The 18,734-nt window shown below is 41.8% G+C and overlaps 3 protein-coding genes across 11 annotated transcripts in view; 2 read left to right on the plus strand and 1 right to left on the minus strand.

Moving 5' to 3' along the window:
- Positions 1-31: 31 nt before the first annotated feature.
- On the plus strand, positions 32-3,010 carry LOC5512648 (3-galactosyl-N-acetylglucosaminide 4-alpha-L-fucosyltransferase FUT3). Its single transcript, XM_032381979.2, has one exon. It carries the CDS (start codon positions 303-305, stop codon positions 1,620-1,622), a length of 1,320 nt encoding a protein of 439 aa, XP_032237870.2. The 5' UTR covers positions 32-302; the 3' UTR covers positions 1,623-3,010.
- Positions 2,937-6,719, plus strand: LOC116618393. 2 transcript variants are annotated; one of them, XM_032381980.2, is made up of 6 exons: positions 2,937-3,067; positions 3,603-3,791; positions 4,140-4,637; positions 4,995-5,078; positions 5,512-5,691; positions 6,190-6,719. In XM_032381980.2, the coding sequence occupies exons 2-6, from the start codon at positions 3,629-3,631 to the stop codon at positions 6,291-6,293; spliced, it is 1,029 nt and encodes a 342-aa protein (XP_032237871.2). In that variant the 5' UTR covers positions 2,937-3,067; positions 3,603-3,628; the 3' UTR covers positions 6,294-6,719. The 2 variants fall into 2 exon arrangements, with proteins under 2 accessions (XP_032237871.2, XP_032237872.2); XM_032381981.2 differs by having other exon boundaries at positions 2,938-3,062.
- Positions 5,602-18,734, minus strand: part of LOC5512767 — a 23,780-nt gene continuing 10,647 nt past the window's right edge. Inside the window, exons 17-19 of one of the 8 annotated variants that reach the window (XR_007307426.1) lie at positions 16,451-18,640; positions 11,390-15,667; positions 9,960-10,370 (exon numbers count right to left, since the gene is read on the minus strand). Coding sequence is in view for 1 of the 8 variants with exons in the window: in XM_048725733.1 (XP_048581690.1) it covers positions 5,666-5,737 (72 nt within the window). In the remaining 7 variants the exon portion in view is untranslated. Of the gene's footprint in view, positions 5,738-9,959; positions 10,922-11,128; positions 18,641-18,734 lie in introns of those variants that run through there. The other 7 variants (XR_007307428.1, XR_007307429.1, XR_007307427.1 and 4 more) reach the window with 7 other exon arrangements.

The raw sequence follows: 18,734 nt of genomic DNA on the forward strand, positions 1-18,734 counted from the left end.
AGTTGGTTTCTTGGCGATATTTCCATAAATTCTAACGCCGTTGGATTTTACAAATAAGTGTATACTGCAAAAGTAGATGATGAAGAATATAATCAAACTTCAAGTCCTCAGGACCAACAATAAACTTTTCTGAGATCAGGGGTCCATCGTTAGTTCGCAGAGAATAATATTTGTGTCAACGAGCAGCGAAAAGGCAACCAAGCCTGAAAGAACTAAACACTGCAAATGATGTCACGGAACACACAGCTCCACGTTGCACAGACAGAATTTATTCGCTGGGTAAATATCGATAAAGAGTAAATATGGGTGCAAGTGGAAGGACAGAGACTACAGGAAAGCAAAAGACATCGCTACGAAAATGGTGCTTCTTGTTAACCATTGCATTCGCGATAGTTCTGATAATATTTTACTCCTTGCAGATTAAGCCCGATAATATCATTCTAAAGGAAAACATTACGAACTTTGACGAAGAAAAATTTCGAGTCATTAAAAGAATGTTGGAAAACTTGAAGAAAGAGCGTGGCGAACAGACTACATGGCGGAGTACAGTGACTAAGATCATTCCATGGAGGAAAACGAAGCAGGATAAACTTGTTCTTCTCTACACAGGGTTTTTCGGCAATACACCGTGGGGATGGCTAAAAGATACCTCGGCTTTCAATGTTTGGGAAGGCATGACCTGCCCTTTCTACCGTTGTAGCATTACCTATGACAAATCTTTGTTCAAAAAGAGCGACGCTGTTTTATTCCATGCTGAGGATCTGTCGCCAGGCGCAGAACTAGATGCTCTACAACTAGCTCGACCCAATACTCAACGATGGGTTTACTTTCCCACAGAAAGCCCTGTTAACGTTCCTGAAAGCCACATAGTAAATGACGTCTTTAACTGGACTATGTCCTTCCGACCGTCGTCCGATATTTTTAGACCATATGGGTTTTACTATCCAGTAGATAAAAACTACGAGCGGCCAGAATCTTTATTAGAATTTCTAGAAAGCAAGGACTTGTTGGCGGTATGGTTAGCGAGTCATTGTGGATTACTAAGGGATAAATACATTCGTCGATTGAAACAATTCATGAATATAGATGTGTACGGAAAATGTGGTTCTGGTGTTGGGGGGACATCGGGTAAATGCATCCAAGACTCGCCCGACTGCAAAAAACACTTGAAACGCTACAAATTCTTTTTCGCCTTTGAGAACTCTTTCTGTACAGATTATATCACTGAGAAATACTGGTTTAGTCTTATGCTAGGGGTTGTACCAGTGGTCTTAGGAGGGGCATCGTATGACGAGACAGTAGCCATACCAGGGTCCTATATCAATGCAATGAACTTTACCTCAATCAAAGCCCTCGCTGAGTACCTCAAAAGACTTGATAATAACGACAAGGAGTATAACAAGTTTTTCGAGTGGAGGAATAAGTACAAGGTGGTGGCGAGTGCGCCCTGGGCGTGCCAGCTTTGTGCTGCTCTCCACATTGATCAAAAGCCAAAAGTTCAGGACCACTTGGATGTGTTCTGGGGGAGGTACCAGCAATGCGGTAGGAAGGAAGACTTCATCAAGAAAGTGATAGATGAGCAGCCTTTGACACCAATAAAACACAAGTATAGCGGGCGGTGATAAGTGTACCAAAGGAAATAAAAAATAATTATAAATATATTCTTTAGCTATGACACAATTCTGTTTTATTCGTCTTATTTTGTCATGAATGACAGGGCTCATCCGGGACTCTTGTTTTTTTTATAATCTGTTACAATAAAAATCTACAAACAACGCCCCGGAGGCATTTTTGTTTTATTTTTCAAAATTGCGGCCGGAACTTGATAGAGGTTAAGTCACATAAGCTGGGAAAAAATCACATGAGTGATCTCGCCTTCTCGTGGTAAACACCCAAAGCTTTCTTCTGACTTTAGAATGCAACAACAATTATCAAAACAATATTGTTCCAACAAATTATTTTAGCAGTATATAAGAAGCAATTATATAGTAACTTGTATTCTTTATAACAAAATATAATGACATCTTCCCCCTAATAGTTTCTGTTTCTGTATCGTACCCTCCTCCCTCCTACAGCTCTGTGTCCATCGATTGTAACGTTTGGATTCTCTCTCAATAAGGCAAGGTTTGGAATTGTTTCGATAGATTTTGGCCCGATAATCAGCCCGTAAATTGCTTAGGACTTTGATTATTAGCTGTATAAAATGATTACTTAGAAACAAAGTGATGATTACTTAGAACAAAGAAATTAATAAGCTTAAGTACGTTTCACGGGCTTATTAAAACCACTGCATAATTGTTCAATACAAACTTCTTTAACATGTCTACTCGCAATTCCATTTTTGCTTGACAGAATCAATATTTATAACACGGATGACTTAATAGTAAATTTTCATTCGTAAATTAACATTGTGTTAAAATTCTTGGCAAAAAATGCTGGTTCTGAAGTGCAGGTTATTGGTGGTCAATGAGCGTTTCTATTTGAAATGACGACTCCTATTATCTTATATGAGGCGATACCCAGTCGAATGTTCTTCCTTATCTAGAAGTGATGAGGATATATTGTTGGCAATACTGTATTATATGTTTATACAAATAATGGTGTAAAAAAAAAGAAACTAATAGAATTTCTCTCGAATCGAGTGTCAAGTGGCCTAACCCAGCCACCAGATTCAGGTTAAGTTAGGTCAATCATATCAATCAAGAATAACGTCGAAAATCAAAAATCCCACAAAAATATATTTCTTTTGAAAAAAGAAATGACAGTTTAGTAACTAGGAGTAATTGATGTATTTTTCGTCATACATGTCCCTTATATAACGTTAATTTTCTTCCCTTTGTGATTTTTCGCCTCTGACATTGTTTTAATAATTTATGAAGGGGTTACACTGAGCTAAGGATCTAGGAATCTGCAAATGAGATAGACGGTGTCTTTCCCAAAGAGAGACAGAGGGAACGCGATGTAAAACACTATCATGAAGGTTAAAGAAAAAAGTGTCATATTGGAATATTAAAAAAAAAGAAATAAGAAACGAAAAACAGATAAAGCTCTACCTAAGGCAGGTAAGGTGAGTTTTGCAAAAAGGCAATCAGGTATGTTTTGTTTTCACTGTCCTAAAGTTGAGACAACCAGGAAACCACTAAAATTCCCTCTATCACCTTTTATCTTACGTCGAATAGAAAGAATGGATTTTTGTATTTTCCTAGACTATTTGATTATCATGACTACGAGAAGGATTTACATCTTTTTTTTTTGGAAAGGGTCGGATGGGAATCCATTTCGAGAATCCATTTTGAGAAGTTTTTATGAGGTATATAGCATAACCACCGTATCCTTATAGGGTTTTATTCATGTTGTTCTACTTAAATGGGGAATTAGCAATTTTAAAACCAAAATATGCCATTAAGACAGCCTAGTCCCAGACTCAGGCATTCTTACCGGGTTTCCTGTCCTTGAAGATGAACCGTAATTCTTGGACAAGATTGTTTCTTGTGACATAAAAACTCTTTTCAATGAAAAGAAGGCTGATCAGACACCCGGGTAAAAACGCCTGGGAGTAGGCTACCACTAAGACAAAATCAATCCTTGATTTCACATCTTAGGTAAAACGATGCAGTAATCCTTAAAGATGCGCATACGTCTGTATATTATCGTAGTCGTCATTTTTGCGGCACGCAAGTCAGAGTCGCAGTCAACGCAGCCAAACGCTACCACAGGTGACCTAGCAGTTGCCTCAAATGCCCAGTCCACCCAGCCAAATGTCACTACAGGAGTCCCAGGGGCAGCTCTTGGTGAGTGTATAAATCTTTGAGCATTTTTATTTGCAGTGAAAGTTATAGGAAGCTCGCGATGCAGGGCACACAACAACGAGGCTTGGGTGTATGGGATGTATATTTCCTGTGCGAAAGACAAAAAGATGTTCTCATGCGCCATCTTGTTTTGTACTGCTCAGGGGCGGATCCACAAAATCCCAAAAAAGGGGGTGTGTGAATCCATTGTTCTTCCGTGGATTTCCTTTTATTTCTTGTATAGCCAAATATCTGAAAGTGCTGCTTTTACGTTCAACTCTGCGCCTACTTTCCCGTTGCCAACCATGCTCACAGAGCTTAGTGTGTTAAAATTTCATATTCAATCTCAAGGTCAAGTATCTGCTAAAGCATCAGTACCTACTGCGGAACAGATCCTTGGAAAGCTACTAGGCATGGCCTCGCAGTCCGCTCCTGCGCCTGCACCAGCGCCCCTTTACCCCCTAGCCCAGCAGCAACTTTTTCCAGGGTATCCGTACAGCAACACAGTCGCCAGGTCACAGAACAGGCCAGGTGCACCTCCACTGCTCAACAGCTTACTTTCTGGAAACCGCCCAACACCGCAAACAGAAGACAATCCCGGGCCCCAACCGGTCTACCCTCCTAACCCTCCTGAGCCGTATTCTCCTTACGGAAGGCGCGGAAGAAAACACCCCGATGCGGACGACCCTCCGGATGACGAGGAGGAGGGTGCGGCGCCAGATGGGAGCGAGGATGATGCAGCAAACCCCGCTGATGAGGAGTACAACGACGAGAGAGGAAGGGGAAGGCGCCTTTTCGGCAGGCGAAGAAGGCTCGGAGAAAGAGGGCTTGGTAGAAACAGACAGGAAGGTAAGAGAAAAAAAAGCTTTGCGAGGATAAGTGATGGGTAAGGGTACATTGTCAGTTCTAAAAGTAATATGCAATGCAAGGGTAAGTTAAAGGCTTTTGTTCGACAGGCGGTTACAGGATAAGGAAAGTCTGCTACCTCATATTGAAAGGAGTGTGGGGAACCAAATATTTTGTCCTTCAATAGAAATTGTCGCTTACCACAAGGTTTTGTCAAAACGAGGCTTTGAGGTACACTGGTATGTATATCGAACCAAAAAGTCAAAATCTCTATTTGGTTCAATTTCCTCAAAGAGCACAATCCAGATCCTAGTATATGACTATAACTTGTTCATCTCATTACACGTTATTTTATCTCAGGTGGATGTTGTAGCTGCAATATCTGCTGGAAGGGAATAAAGCCTCATGTCGAGTGGGTCAGGGTACCCGTATGCTATCATCCGTGTAAGTAAAGCACGTGTGTACACGAATAATGTTATCTAAAAAGCCTTGCCTTCAATTTTCTTAGGACTATTCTCGCAGTTCAATGTAAGTGAATGATCGTCATTTTATCTCTCCCTCCCTTTCTTGGAACTGATTCTAGTCCAGCTCTCCACAATACCTCTGACAGTGCTGACATGTCATGAAAGAACACTCCCAATTCATCCCTATATGGGGGTGTGGAACTGACCTCGTTTATGATTGGTGTATAAGGTGATATTTTCTGCATGGGCGTAGTCAGGGGGGGTGGCCCAGGGGGCCTGGATGTCCACCTCCCCCCTGTTTACAATCCTGTCTACGCCGCTGTTTATATCTGTTGCCTAATGACATAATTTATTGTTCTGTGTAAGGTGACATTTGTTGCCCAAAATGACCTGCTTTACCTGTTGTGTATAAGGTGGTATCTGCTGCCCAAAGCACGAGGAGCAAGGAGCATGCCCATGCATTATGCACCCTTGCCATCACTGCTGTTGCCATCACTGCTGTCACTGTTGCCATTGTTGTCACCCTTGCTGTCACTGTTGCCATTGTTGTCATTGCTGCCGTCGAAGTCAGACCGAATGGAGGGCACCACTTGGTAAGTCTGATTCAAGTGTTATTTGTTGTCCCAATGCCATTGGTTTCTGAGAGACCGGGAGATCAGAGACAGGAGACACAGACTTAAAATACATACCATTGGATATATTGATGCCATTTGCCATATTACGATTAATCTGAATATTTGAAATAGGGGGAATGTCATCGGTCTCTGAGAGACCGGGAGATCAGAGACAGGAGACACAGACTCAAAATACATACTATTGGATATATTGTTGCCATTTGTCATTTTACGATCAATCCAAATATTTGAAATAGGGGGAATGCTTTAAAAACGAAAGGGAGGTTTGAACCATAGTATAATAACCCTCTCCCCTAGCCACCACAACCACCCAATCTCCTCCTTTCAACACATGCACATAAACATTTAATTTTAATGTCAGGATGTCAGAAAATGTTAGAATGCAGGATATCAGGAAATTAGATATAATAAAGTGTCAACGTCAAACACTTTCGCTAACTGCCCCTCTTTCCACAGTTCATTACCCGAAAAGATTCAAGAAATTTTCCATGAAAATTAAAACAAAGAAGTCAAAGAAATACAAGAAGAAAACCAACAACTCCAGGAAACATAATAGCTAATGGCAAGTTTGAATGCTTGGTTGGTTTTAAGAAACGTATTCAAACGTAGTCCGTGAAACCAAAAAATAAAGCCGAGGAAAGGCAAGGTATCTATGAAAAAAAGCAGAAACAAAACAGGTTATCTTTACCTGTGCTGCGAGACTTATCCTAGGGCATTCTCGATGGCTTTTAGACGGCTGCAAGTTATTTTAACTATACCAACTACATTGTATATGATAGCAAATTTCAAATTCATATTCAGTACTATTGTAAAAACATAAAGGAGGCGAAATGACCAAAAAGGTAGTCACATTTACTTAAAAAAAGTTTTTTTCTTTCAATCGCCTAAATATAGGAACCATCAATTATCATAAAAACATGATTATCATGATTTTGATCATCATTATACATAAAATAATAATGTTAGAATAGAATATTTCTACTGTACAAGTTCAAATTATTTATCCACGAGCACCACATGTCACCTCATCAGTCACAGCGCACATTCACAGAGCTATGACACGTAATCAGTAATCAGAGCATAATTTTTCAACTCATAGTCATCCACACATCCCATATCACCTCATCGGTCACCCCACATATCCCATCTTACCTCATCCGTCATCCAAAATCTCATGTCACATAAATCAATCATCAAGCGTCACATATCATCTAACTCATAAGGCACACAACAATCCATCTTACAATGTCACCTTGTCAGTCATCGAGCACCTCAAGTCTACACGTCAGTCATTCAGCATTTCAGACCACCTAAATTAGTAATCTAGCATCCCATGCCATCTCATCAGCCATTATCATGTGATGCCTCATCATTCTTCCACCATCTCAACTATATCAGGCAGCCTACAATCGCCTACATATCAAGCTAACCATGTCACGCTATCAGGCGTCGAGGATCTGATGTCAACTCCTCTCATAATTCTTCTCATAAATCACCCGGCATCCCATTCTACCTCATCACTCGTCGAACACCTCATGTCAAATAATGTAGCTTCCCGAATCACCTGAATAAGTCTTTCAGCTGTCCATGTCACCTCTGTTATTTCATCAGTAACCATCTGATGTCACTTAATGATTCATCGAGCATTCCATGCTAAATTATCAGTCACTGAGCATCCCAGGTCGTCATATCAGTTATTGGACATTCTATTTCAACTAATAAAGCATACCGCATTACATACCCTCTCGTAAGTAACTCAGCATCTCAAGTCAACTTAGTCAACCAGCATCCCGTGATAAATGTTATCAGCCATCGAGCATCTCATGTACCTCATCCATCATCCACAAATCCCATCTCTTCTCACCAGTCATCCAGCATCTCAAGTCACTTCATCATTTCATCCAGCATCTTATATTATATCATCAGTCACCCACTATCCAACGTCATCTGATCAGTCATCCAGCATCCCATGTCACCTCATCAGCCATCCAGCATTCCATGACACCTCATCAGCCATCTAGCATCCTATGTTATCCCATCAATAATGCAGCCTCTTGTGTCATCCTGTCATTCATTCTACACCCCATGTCACCCTATAGTAATCGAGTATCGATCAACGCATAGTCACCCAAAATATCACGTCACCAATTCATCCAGCATTTCATGTTCACCTTATAAGTCATTTAGTATCTTATTTCACACCATCACTCATCAAGAATCTCATGTCATCTAATGTCGCATATAACATCATATCATCAGTCATCCACAATCTTACGTCATCTAACCAGTCATCCAGCATATCATGTCACCTCATCAGTCATCCTCACATCTCTTGTCGCCTCATCAGTGATCCTTACATCTCATGTCGCCTCATCAGTGATCCTCACATCTCATGTCACCTCATCAGTGATCCTCACATCCCATGTCGCCTTAATCGGTACCCAGCATCTCATGAAACTTGAAAAGTCATCAAGCATACAATGTTACCTCATATGTCATCCAGCATACCATGCCACCCTATCAGTCATCCAGCATCTTATGTCAACTCATCAGTCATCCAGCATCTCGTCACCTTGTCAGTCATCCAACCATAACACCTCGTCACTAATTTAGGATCCAATGTCACCTCATCAGTCATTCAGAACCTGATGTCACCTCGTCAGCATATTAGGTCTCCTCATGGTCATCAGTCATCTAGGATCTTATGTCACCTCATTAGTCAACGAGCATCTCATGTCACCTCATCACTAATTCAGAATGTAATGTCACCTCATCAGTCATCCAGCACCCCATGTCACCTCATCAGTCATTCAGCACCCCATGTCACCTCATCAGTCATCCAGCATCTCATGTGACCTCATCAATCATTCCGCATCTAATGTCAACTCATCAGTCATCTAGCATCTTATGTCAACTCATCAGTCTTCTAGCATCTTATTTCACCTCATCAATAATTTAGGATCGAATGTCACCTCATCAGGCATTCAGCACCTCATGTGATCTCATCAGTCATTCAGCATCCTATGTCAACTCATCAGTCATCCAGCATCTTATGTCAACTTATCAGTCATCCAGCATCTCATGTCACTTCATCATTAATTCAGGATCGAATGTCACCTCATCAGTCATTCAGCACCTCATGACAAATCATCAGTCATCCAGCATCTTATGTCACCTCATCCGTCATCCAACATCTCATGTCACCTCATCACTAATTCAGGATCGAATGTCACCTCATCAGTCATTCAGCACCTCATGTCACATCATCAGTCATCCAGCATCTTATGTCACCTGATCAGTCATCCAACATCTCATGTCACTTCATCATTAATTCAGGATCGAATGTCACCTCATCAGTCATTCAGCACCTCATGACAAATCATCAGTCATCCAGCATCTTATGTCACCTCATCCGTCATCCAACATCTCATGTCACCTCATTATAAATTCAGGATCGAATGTCACATCATCAGTCATTCAGCATCTTATGTCACCTCATCAGTCATCCAGCATCTCATGTGACCTCATCAATCATTCGGCATCTTATGTCAACTCATCAGTCTTTACAGCATCTCATGTCACCTAATCACTTATTCAGGATCGAATGTCACCTCATCAGTTACGAGAATTCTATGTTACCTCACCAGTCATTCACGCATTCCCAGACACCCTATCAGTCATCTAGGATCTTATATCACCTCATCAGTCAGCGAGCATCTCATGAAACCTCATATGTTACATCATCAGTCATCCAGCGACCTATGTCATCTCATAAGTCATCCTGCATATCATGTAGCTTTATAAGTTATCCACATAACCCATGATCCGTTATCCACACATCCCATGTCACCTTGATGACTCTTTCAGCAAAAAATGTCACTTCAGGATACCATGTCACCTTATCAATCATCCAGCCTCTCATGTAATTTCATAAGTCATTCAACAACCCCATGTCATCTTATCAATCATCCAGCCTCTCGTGTAACTTATCAGTCATTCACCGGCTCATGTCACCTCTACAGCCATACAGCATCTTATGCAACTTAACAGTCATCCAGCGTCTCATAACTTGTAATTATTCCAGCTAAACTCTTCAGTCATCGAGCATTCCATATAACCATATAGTCATCCAGCATCTCAAGTCATCTCATCTGTCATTCAGCAGACCATGTCTCCCCATAATTCATCCACACATTCCGTCACTTTTTCAGTCATCCAGCATTTTATGTCAACTCATTTGTGATCAACACACCATAGCACCTCATCCCTAGTTCAGGATCCAAGGTCACCTCATCCGTCATTCAGCACCTTATGTCACCTTATCAGTCATAGAGCACCCTATGTCACCTCATCAGTCATCCAGCATCTCATGTCACCTCATCACTAAATCAGAATGTAATGTCACCTCATCAGTCATTCAGCACCCCATGTCACCTCATCAGTCATCCAGCATCTCATGTGACCTCATCAATCATTCCGCATCTAATGTCAACTCATCAGTCATCTAGCATCTTATGTCAACTTATCAGTCTTCTAGCATCTTATGTCACCTCATCAATAATTTAGGATCGACTGTCACCTCATCAGGCATTCAGCACCTCATGTGATCTCATCAGTCATTCAGCATCCTATGTCAACTCATCAGTCATCAAGCATCTTATGTCACCTCATCAGTCATTCAGCATCTTATGTCAACTCATCAGTCATCCAGCATCTCATGTCACCTCACCACTAATTCAGGATCGAATGTCACCTCATCAGTCATTCAGCACCTCATGTCACATCATCAGTCATCCAGCATCTTATGTCACCTCATCAGTCATTCAGCATCTTATGTCACCTCATCAGTCATCCAACATCTCATGTCACCTCATCATTAATTCAGGATCGAATGTCACCTCATCAGTCATTCAGCACCTCATGACAAAACATCAGTCATCCAGCATCTTATGTCACCTCATCAGTCATCCAACATCTCATGTCACCTCATTATTACTTCAGGATCGAATGTCACATCATCAGTCATTCAGCATCTTATGTCACCTCATCAGTCATCCAGCATCTCATGTCACCTTATCAGTCATTCAGTAGACCATATCACCTCATCAGTCATTCAGCACCTCATGTGACCTCATCAATCATTCGGCATCTTATGTCAACTCATCAGTCTTACAGCATCTCATGTCACCTCATCACTAATTCAGGATCGAATGTCACCTTATCAGGCATTCAGCACCTCATATGACCTCATCAGTTTTTACATCCAGCACCTCATGTCACCAATCAGTCATTCAGCATCTTATGTCACCTCATCAGTCATCCAGCATCTCATGTCACCTCATCACTAATTCAGAATGTAACGTCACCTCATCAGTCATCCAGTACCCCATGTCACCTCATCAGTCATTCAGCACCCCATGTCACCTCATCAGTCATCCAGCATCTCATGTGACCTCATCAATCATTCCGCATCTAATGTCAACTCATCAGTTATCTAGCATCTTATGTCAACTCATCAGTCTTCCAGCATCTTATGTCACCTCATCAATAATTTAGGATCGAATGTCACCTTATCAGGCATTCAGCACCTCATGTGATCTCATCAGTCATTCAGCATCATAAGTCAACTCATCAGTCATCCAGCATCTTATGTCACCTCATCAGTCATTCAGCATCTTATGTCAACTCATCAGTCATCCAGCATCTCATGTCACCTCATCACTAATTCAGGATCGAATGTCACCTCATCAGTCATTCAGCACCTCATGTCACATCATCAGTCATCCAGCATCTTATGTCACCTCATCAGTCATCCAACATCTCATGTCACCTCATCATTAATTCAGGATCGAATGTCACCTCATCAGTCATTCAGCACCTCATGACAAAACATCAGTCATCCAGCATCTTATGTCACCTCATAAGTCATCCAACATCTCATGTCACCTCATTATTAATTCAGGATCGAATGTCACCTCATCAGTCATCCAGCATCTCATATCACCTCATCAGTCATTCAGCAGACCATATCACCTCATCAGTCATTCAGCACCTCATGTGACCTCATCAATCATTCGGCATCTTATGTCAACTCATCAGTCTTACAGCATCTCATGTCACCTCATCAGTCATTACATCCAGCACCTCATGTCACCAATCAGTCATTCAGCATCTTATGTCACCTCATCAGTCATCCAGCATCTCATGTCACCTCATCACTAATTCAGAATGTAATGTCACCTCATCAGTCATCCAGCACCCCATGTCACCTCATCAGTCATTCAGCACCCCATGTCACCTCATCAGTCATCCAGCATCTCATGTGACCTCATCAATCATTCCGCATCTAATGTCAACTCATCAGTTATCTAGCATCTTATGTCAACTCATCAGTCTTCCAGCATCTTATGTCACCTCATCAATAATTTAAGATCGAATGTCACCTCATCAGGCATTCAGCACCTCATGTGATCTCATCAGTCATTCAGCATCATAAGTCAACTCATCAGTCATCCAGCATCTTATGTCACCTCATCAGTCATTCAGCATCTTATGTCAACTCATCAGTCATCCAGCATCTCATGTCACCTCATCACTAATTCAGGATCGAATGTCACCTCATCAGTCATTCAGCACCTCATGTCACATCATCAGTCATCCAGCATCTTATGTCACCTCATCATTAATTCAGGATCGAATGTCACCTCATCAGTCATTCAGCACCTCATGACAAAACATCAGTCATCCAGCATCTTATGTCACCTCATAAGTCATCCAACATCTCATGTCACCTAATTATTAATTCAGGATCGAATGTCACATCATCAGTCATACAGCATCTTATGTCACCTCATCAGTCATCCAGCATCTCATATCACCTCATCAGTCATTCAGCAGACCATATCACCTCATCAGTCATTCAGCACCTCATGTGGCCTCATCAATCATTCGGCATCTTATGTCAACTCATCAGTCTTACAGCATCTCATGTCACCTCATCAGTCATTACATCCAGCACCTCATGTCACCAATCAGTCATTCAGCATCTTATGTCACTTCATCAGTCATCCAGCATCTCATGTCACCTCATCACTAATTCAGAATGTAATGTCACCTCATCAGTCATCCAGCACCCCATGTCACCTCATCAGTCATTCAGCACCCCATGTCACCTCATCAGTCATCCAGCATCTCATGTGACCTCATCAATCATTCCGCATCTAATGTCAACTCATCAGTTATCTAGCATCTTATGTCAACTCATCAGTCTTCCAGCATCTTATGTCACCTCATCAATAATTTAGGATCGAATGTCACCTCATCAGGCATTCAGCACCTCATGTGATCTCATCAGTCATTCAGCATCATAAGTCAACTCATCAGTCATCCAGCATCTTATGTCACCTCATCAGTCATTCAGCATCTTATGTCAACTCATCAGTCATCCAGCATCTCATGTCACCTCATCACTAATTCAGGATCGAATGTCACCTCATCAGTCATTCAGCACCTCATGTCACATCATCAGTCATCCAGCATCTTATGTCACTTCATCAGTCATCCAACATCTCATGTCACCTCATCATTAATTCAGGATCGAATGTCACCTCATCAGTCATTCAGCACCTCATGACAAAACATCAGTCATCCAGCATCTTATGTCACCTCATAAGTCATCCAACATCTCATGTCACCTCATTATTAATTCAGGATCGAATGTCGCATCATCAGTCATTCAGCATCTTATGTCACCTCATCAGTCATCCAGCATCTCATATCACCTCATCAGTCATTCAGCAGACCATATCACCTCATCAGTCATTCAGCACCTCATGTGACCTCATCAATCATTCGGCATCTTATGTCAACTCATCAGTCTTACAGCATCTCATGTCACCTCATCAGTCATTACATCCAGCACCTCATGTCACCAATCAGTCATTCAGCATCTTATGTCACCTCATCAGTCATCCAGCATCTCATGTCACCTCATCACTAATTCAGAATGTAATGTCACCTCATCAGTCATCCAGCACCCCATGTCACCTCATCAGTCATTCAGCACCCCATGTCACCTCATCAGTCATCCAGCATCTCATGTGACCTCATCAATCATTCCGCATTTAATGTCAACTCATCAGTCATATAGCATCTTATGTCAACTCATCAGTCTTCTAGCATCTTATTTCACCTCATCAATAATTTAGGATCGAATGTCAACTCATCAGTCATCTAGCATCTTATGTAAAGTTATCAGTCTTCCAGCATCTCATGTCACCTCATCACTAATTTAGGATCGAATGTCACCTCATCATGCTTTCAGCACTTTATGTGACCTCATCAGTCATTCAGCATCCTATGTCAACTCATCAGTCATCCAGCATCTTATGTCACCTCATCAGTCATTCAGCATCTTATGTCAACTCATCAGTCATCCAGCATCTCATGTCACCTCATCACTTATTCAGGATCGAATGTCACCTCATCAGTCATTCAGAAACTCATGTCACCTCATCAGTCATCCAACATCTCATGTCACCTCATCATTAATTCAGGATCGAATGTCACCTCATCAGTCAATCAGCACCTCATGACAAATCATCAGTCATCCAGCATCTTATGTTACCTCATCTGTAATTCAGCAGACCATGTCACCTCATCAGTCATCCAGCACCTCATGTGACCCCATCAATCATTCCGCATCTAATGTCAACTCATCATGCATCTAGCATCTTATGTCACCTCATCAGTCATTCAGCAGACCATGTCACCTCATCATTCATTCAGCACCTCATGTGACCTCATCAATCATTCGGCATCTTATGTCAACTCATCAGTCTTCCAGCATCTCATGTCACCTCATCACTAATTTAGGATCGGATGTCACCTTATCAGGCATTCAGCACCTTATCTGACCTCATCAGTCATTACATCCAGCACCTCATGTCACCTCATCACTAATTCAGGATCGAATGTCACCTCATCAGTCATTCAGCACCTCATGTCACATCATCAGTCATACAGCATCTTATGTCACCTCATCAGTCATCCAACATCTCATGTCACTTCATCATTAATTCAGGATCGAATGTCACCTCATCAGTCATTCAGCACCTCATGACAAATCATCAGTCATCCAGCATCTTATGTCACCTCATCCGTCATCCAACATCTCATGTCACCTCATTATAAATTCAGGATCGAATGTCACATCATCAGTCATTCAGCATCTTATGTCACCTCATCAGTCATCCAGCATCTCATGTGACCTCATCAATCATTCGGCATCTTATGTCAACTCATCAGTCATTACATCCAGCACCTCATGTCACCTCATCAGTCATTCAGCATCTTACGTCAACTCATCAGTCATCCAGCATCTCATGTCACCACATCACTCATTCAGGATCGAATGTCACCTCATCAGTCATTCAGCACCTCATGTCACATCATCAGTCATCCAGCATCTTATGTCACCTCATCAGTCATTCAGCTTCTTATGTCAACTCATTAGTCATCCAGTATCTCATGTCACCTCATCTGTAATTTAGCAGACCATGTCACCTCATCAGTCATTCAGCACCTCATGTGACCTCATCAATCATTCCGCATCTAATGTCAACTCATCAGTCATCTTATGTAAAGTTATCAGTCTTCCAGCATCTCATGTCACCTCATCACTAATTTAGGATCGAATGTCACCTCATCATGCTTTAAGCACTTTATGTGACCTCATCAGTCATTCAGCATCCTATGTCAACTCATCAGTCATCCAGCATCTTATGTCACCTCATCAGTCATTTAGCATCTTATGTCAACTCATCAGTCATCCAGCATCTCATGTCACCTCATCACTAATTCAGGATCGAATGTCACCTCATCAGTCATTCAGAAACTCATGTCACATCATCAGTCATCCAGCATCTTATGTCACCTCATCAGTCATCCAACATCTCATGTCACCTCATCATTAATTCAGGATCGAATGTCACCTCATCAGTTAATCAGCACCTCATGACAAATCATCAGTCATCCAGCATCTTATGTTACCTCATCTGTAATTCAGCAGACCATGTCACCTCATCAGTCATCCAGCACCTCATGTGACCCCATCAATCATTCCGCATCTAATGTCAACTCATCATGCATCTAGCATTTTATGTCACCTCATCAGTCATTCAGCAGACCATGTCACCTCATCATTCATTCAGCACCTCATGTGACCTCATCAATCATTCGGCATCTTATGTCAACTCATCAGTCTTCCAGCATCTCATGTCACCTCATCACTAATTTAGGATCGGATGTCACCTTATCAGGCATTCAGCACCTCATCTGACCTCATCAGTCATTACATCCAGCACCTCATGTCACCTCATCACTAATTCAGGATCGAATGTCACCTCATCAGTCATTCAGCACCTCATGTCACATCATCAGTCATACAGCATCTTATGTCACCTTATCAGTCATTAAGCTTCTTATGTCAACTCATTAGTCATCCAGCATCTCATGTTACCTCATCAGTCATCCAGCACCTCATGTGACCCCATCAGTCATTCCGCATCTAATGTCAACTCATCAGTCATCTAGCATCTTATGTCACCTCATCAGTCATTCAGCAGACCATGTCACCTCATCACTAATTTAGGATCGAATGTCACCTTTTCAGGCATTAAGCACCTCATGTGACCTCATCAGTCATTACATCCAGCACCTCATCAGTCATTCAGCATCTTATGTCAACTCATCAGTCATCCAGCATCTCATGTCACCACATCACTAATTCAGGATCGAATGTCACCTCATCGGTCATTCAGCACCTCATGTCACATCATCAGTCATCCAGCATCTTATGTCACCTCATCAGTCATTCAGCTTCTTATGTCAACTCATTAGTCATCCAGCATCTCATGTCACCTCATCTGTAATTCAGCAGACCATGTCACCTCATCAGTCATTCAGCACCTCATGTGACCTCATCAATCATTCCGCATCTAATGTCAACTCATCAGTCATCTAGCATCTTATGTCAAGTTATCAGTCTTCCAGCATCTCATGTCACCTCATCACTAATTTAGGATCGAATGTCACCTCATCAGGCATTCAGCACTTTATGTGACCTCATCAGTCATTCAGCATCTTATGTCAACTCATCAGTCATTCGGCATCTCTTGTCACCTCATCAGTCATTCAGCATCTCATGTGACCTCATCAATCATTCGGTATCTTTTTCACCTCATCAGTTATTCAGCATCTCATGTCACCTCATCACTAATTCAGGATCCAATGTCACCTCATCAGCCATTCAGTACCTCATGTCACCTCATTAGTCATGCAGCATCCTTTTTTATCTCATCAGTCATTCAGCATCTCATGTGACCACATCAATCATTCGGCATCTAATGTCATCAGTCATCCAACATCTTATGTCAACTCATCAGTCTTCCAGCATCTCATGTCACCTCATCACTAATTCAGAATCGAATGTCACCTCATCAGGCATTCAGCACCTCATGTCACTTCATCAGTCATTCAGCATCTCATGTCACATCATCACTAATTCAGGATCCAATGTGACCTCATTAGCCATCCAGCATCTCCTGTCACCTCATCAGTCATTTAGCACCCCATGTCAACTCATCAGGCATTCAGCACCTCATCAGTCATTCAGCTTCTTATGTCAACTCATCAGTCATTCAGCATCTCATGTCATCTCATCACTAATTCAGGATCGAATGTCACCTTATCAGGCATTCAGCACCCCATGTCACCTCATCAGTCATTCAGCACCCCATGTCACCTCATCAGTCATTCAGCACCTCATGTCAACTCATCAGTCATCCAGCATCTCATGTCACCTCATCAGTTAACCAACACCTTATGTTATCTCATCAATCATCCAGCATCCCCTGACACCTCATAAGTCATCTACACATCCCGTCACACTATGAGTCATCAGGCATCCCATGCCACCCTATCCGTCATCCAGCATCTTATGTCACCTATCATCAGTCACCGAGCATTCTTTGTCACCTAATCAGTTATCCACGCATTCTGTCACCTCATCAGTTATCCACGCATTCGATGTGACCTCATCAGTTATCCACGCATTCTATGTTGCCTCATCAGTTATCCACGCATTCTATGTCACCTCATCAGTCATCCACGCGTTCCCAGACACCCTATAAGTTATCTAGGATCTTATGTCACCTTATCAGTCACCCAGCATCTTATGAAACCTCATCTGTTACATCATCAATCATCTAGCGACCTATGTCACTCCCATGAAATCTCATTAGTCATCCACACATCCCCAGTCAACATATTAGTCATCTAGCATCTTATGTCAACTCATCAATCATCCAGCATCCCACGTCACCTCGTCAGTCATCCAACCCACCATAACACCTCGTCACTAATTCAGGATCCAATGTTACCTCATCAGTCATTCAAAACCTCATTTGACCTCATCAGTCTTCCAGCACCTAAATGTCATTTTGTCAGCATATTAGGTTCTTCTCATGGCCATCAGTCATCCAGCATATTATCTCACCTCATCAGTCACCGAGCATTCTATGTCACCTCATCAGTCATTCACGCATTCCCAGACAACCTATCAGTCGTCTAGGATCTTATGTTACCTCATCAGTCACCCAGCATTCCATGTTACTTTATCAGTCACCCAGCATCATTTAATGTTATTTTACCTCCTGAGTCATCCAGCATCCGATGTCACGTCAGCAGTCAATCAGCATCCCGTTTCACGTAATCAGACATTCACCATCTCATATCACTCCATAATCCATCCAGAATCACATGTCACCTCATCAGCCACCCAGAATCAGCGGCATAGCCAGGGTTTTAACAGGAGAGGGCTCAAAAGGTCCTTTCAATGCATTTTCTCCTGTATTTTAGAAAATGTCTAATATCCACTAATATATCCTATATGTATGTGAATCATATTAATCAATATCCTATATATATGTCGAATGGAATAT

Source organism: Nematostella vectensis, chromosome 3, assembly GCF_932526225.1.
Source record: "Nematostella vectensis chromosome 3, jaNemVect1.1, whole genome shotgun sequence".
Taxonomy (NCBI): domain Eukaryota; kingdom Metazoa; phylum Cnidaria; class Anthozoa; order Actiniaria; family Edwardsiidae; genus Nematostella; species Nematostella vectensis.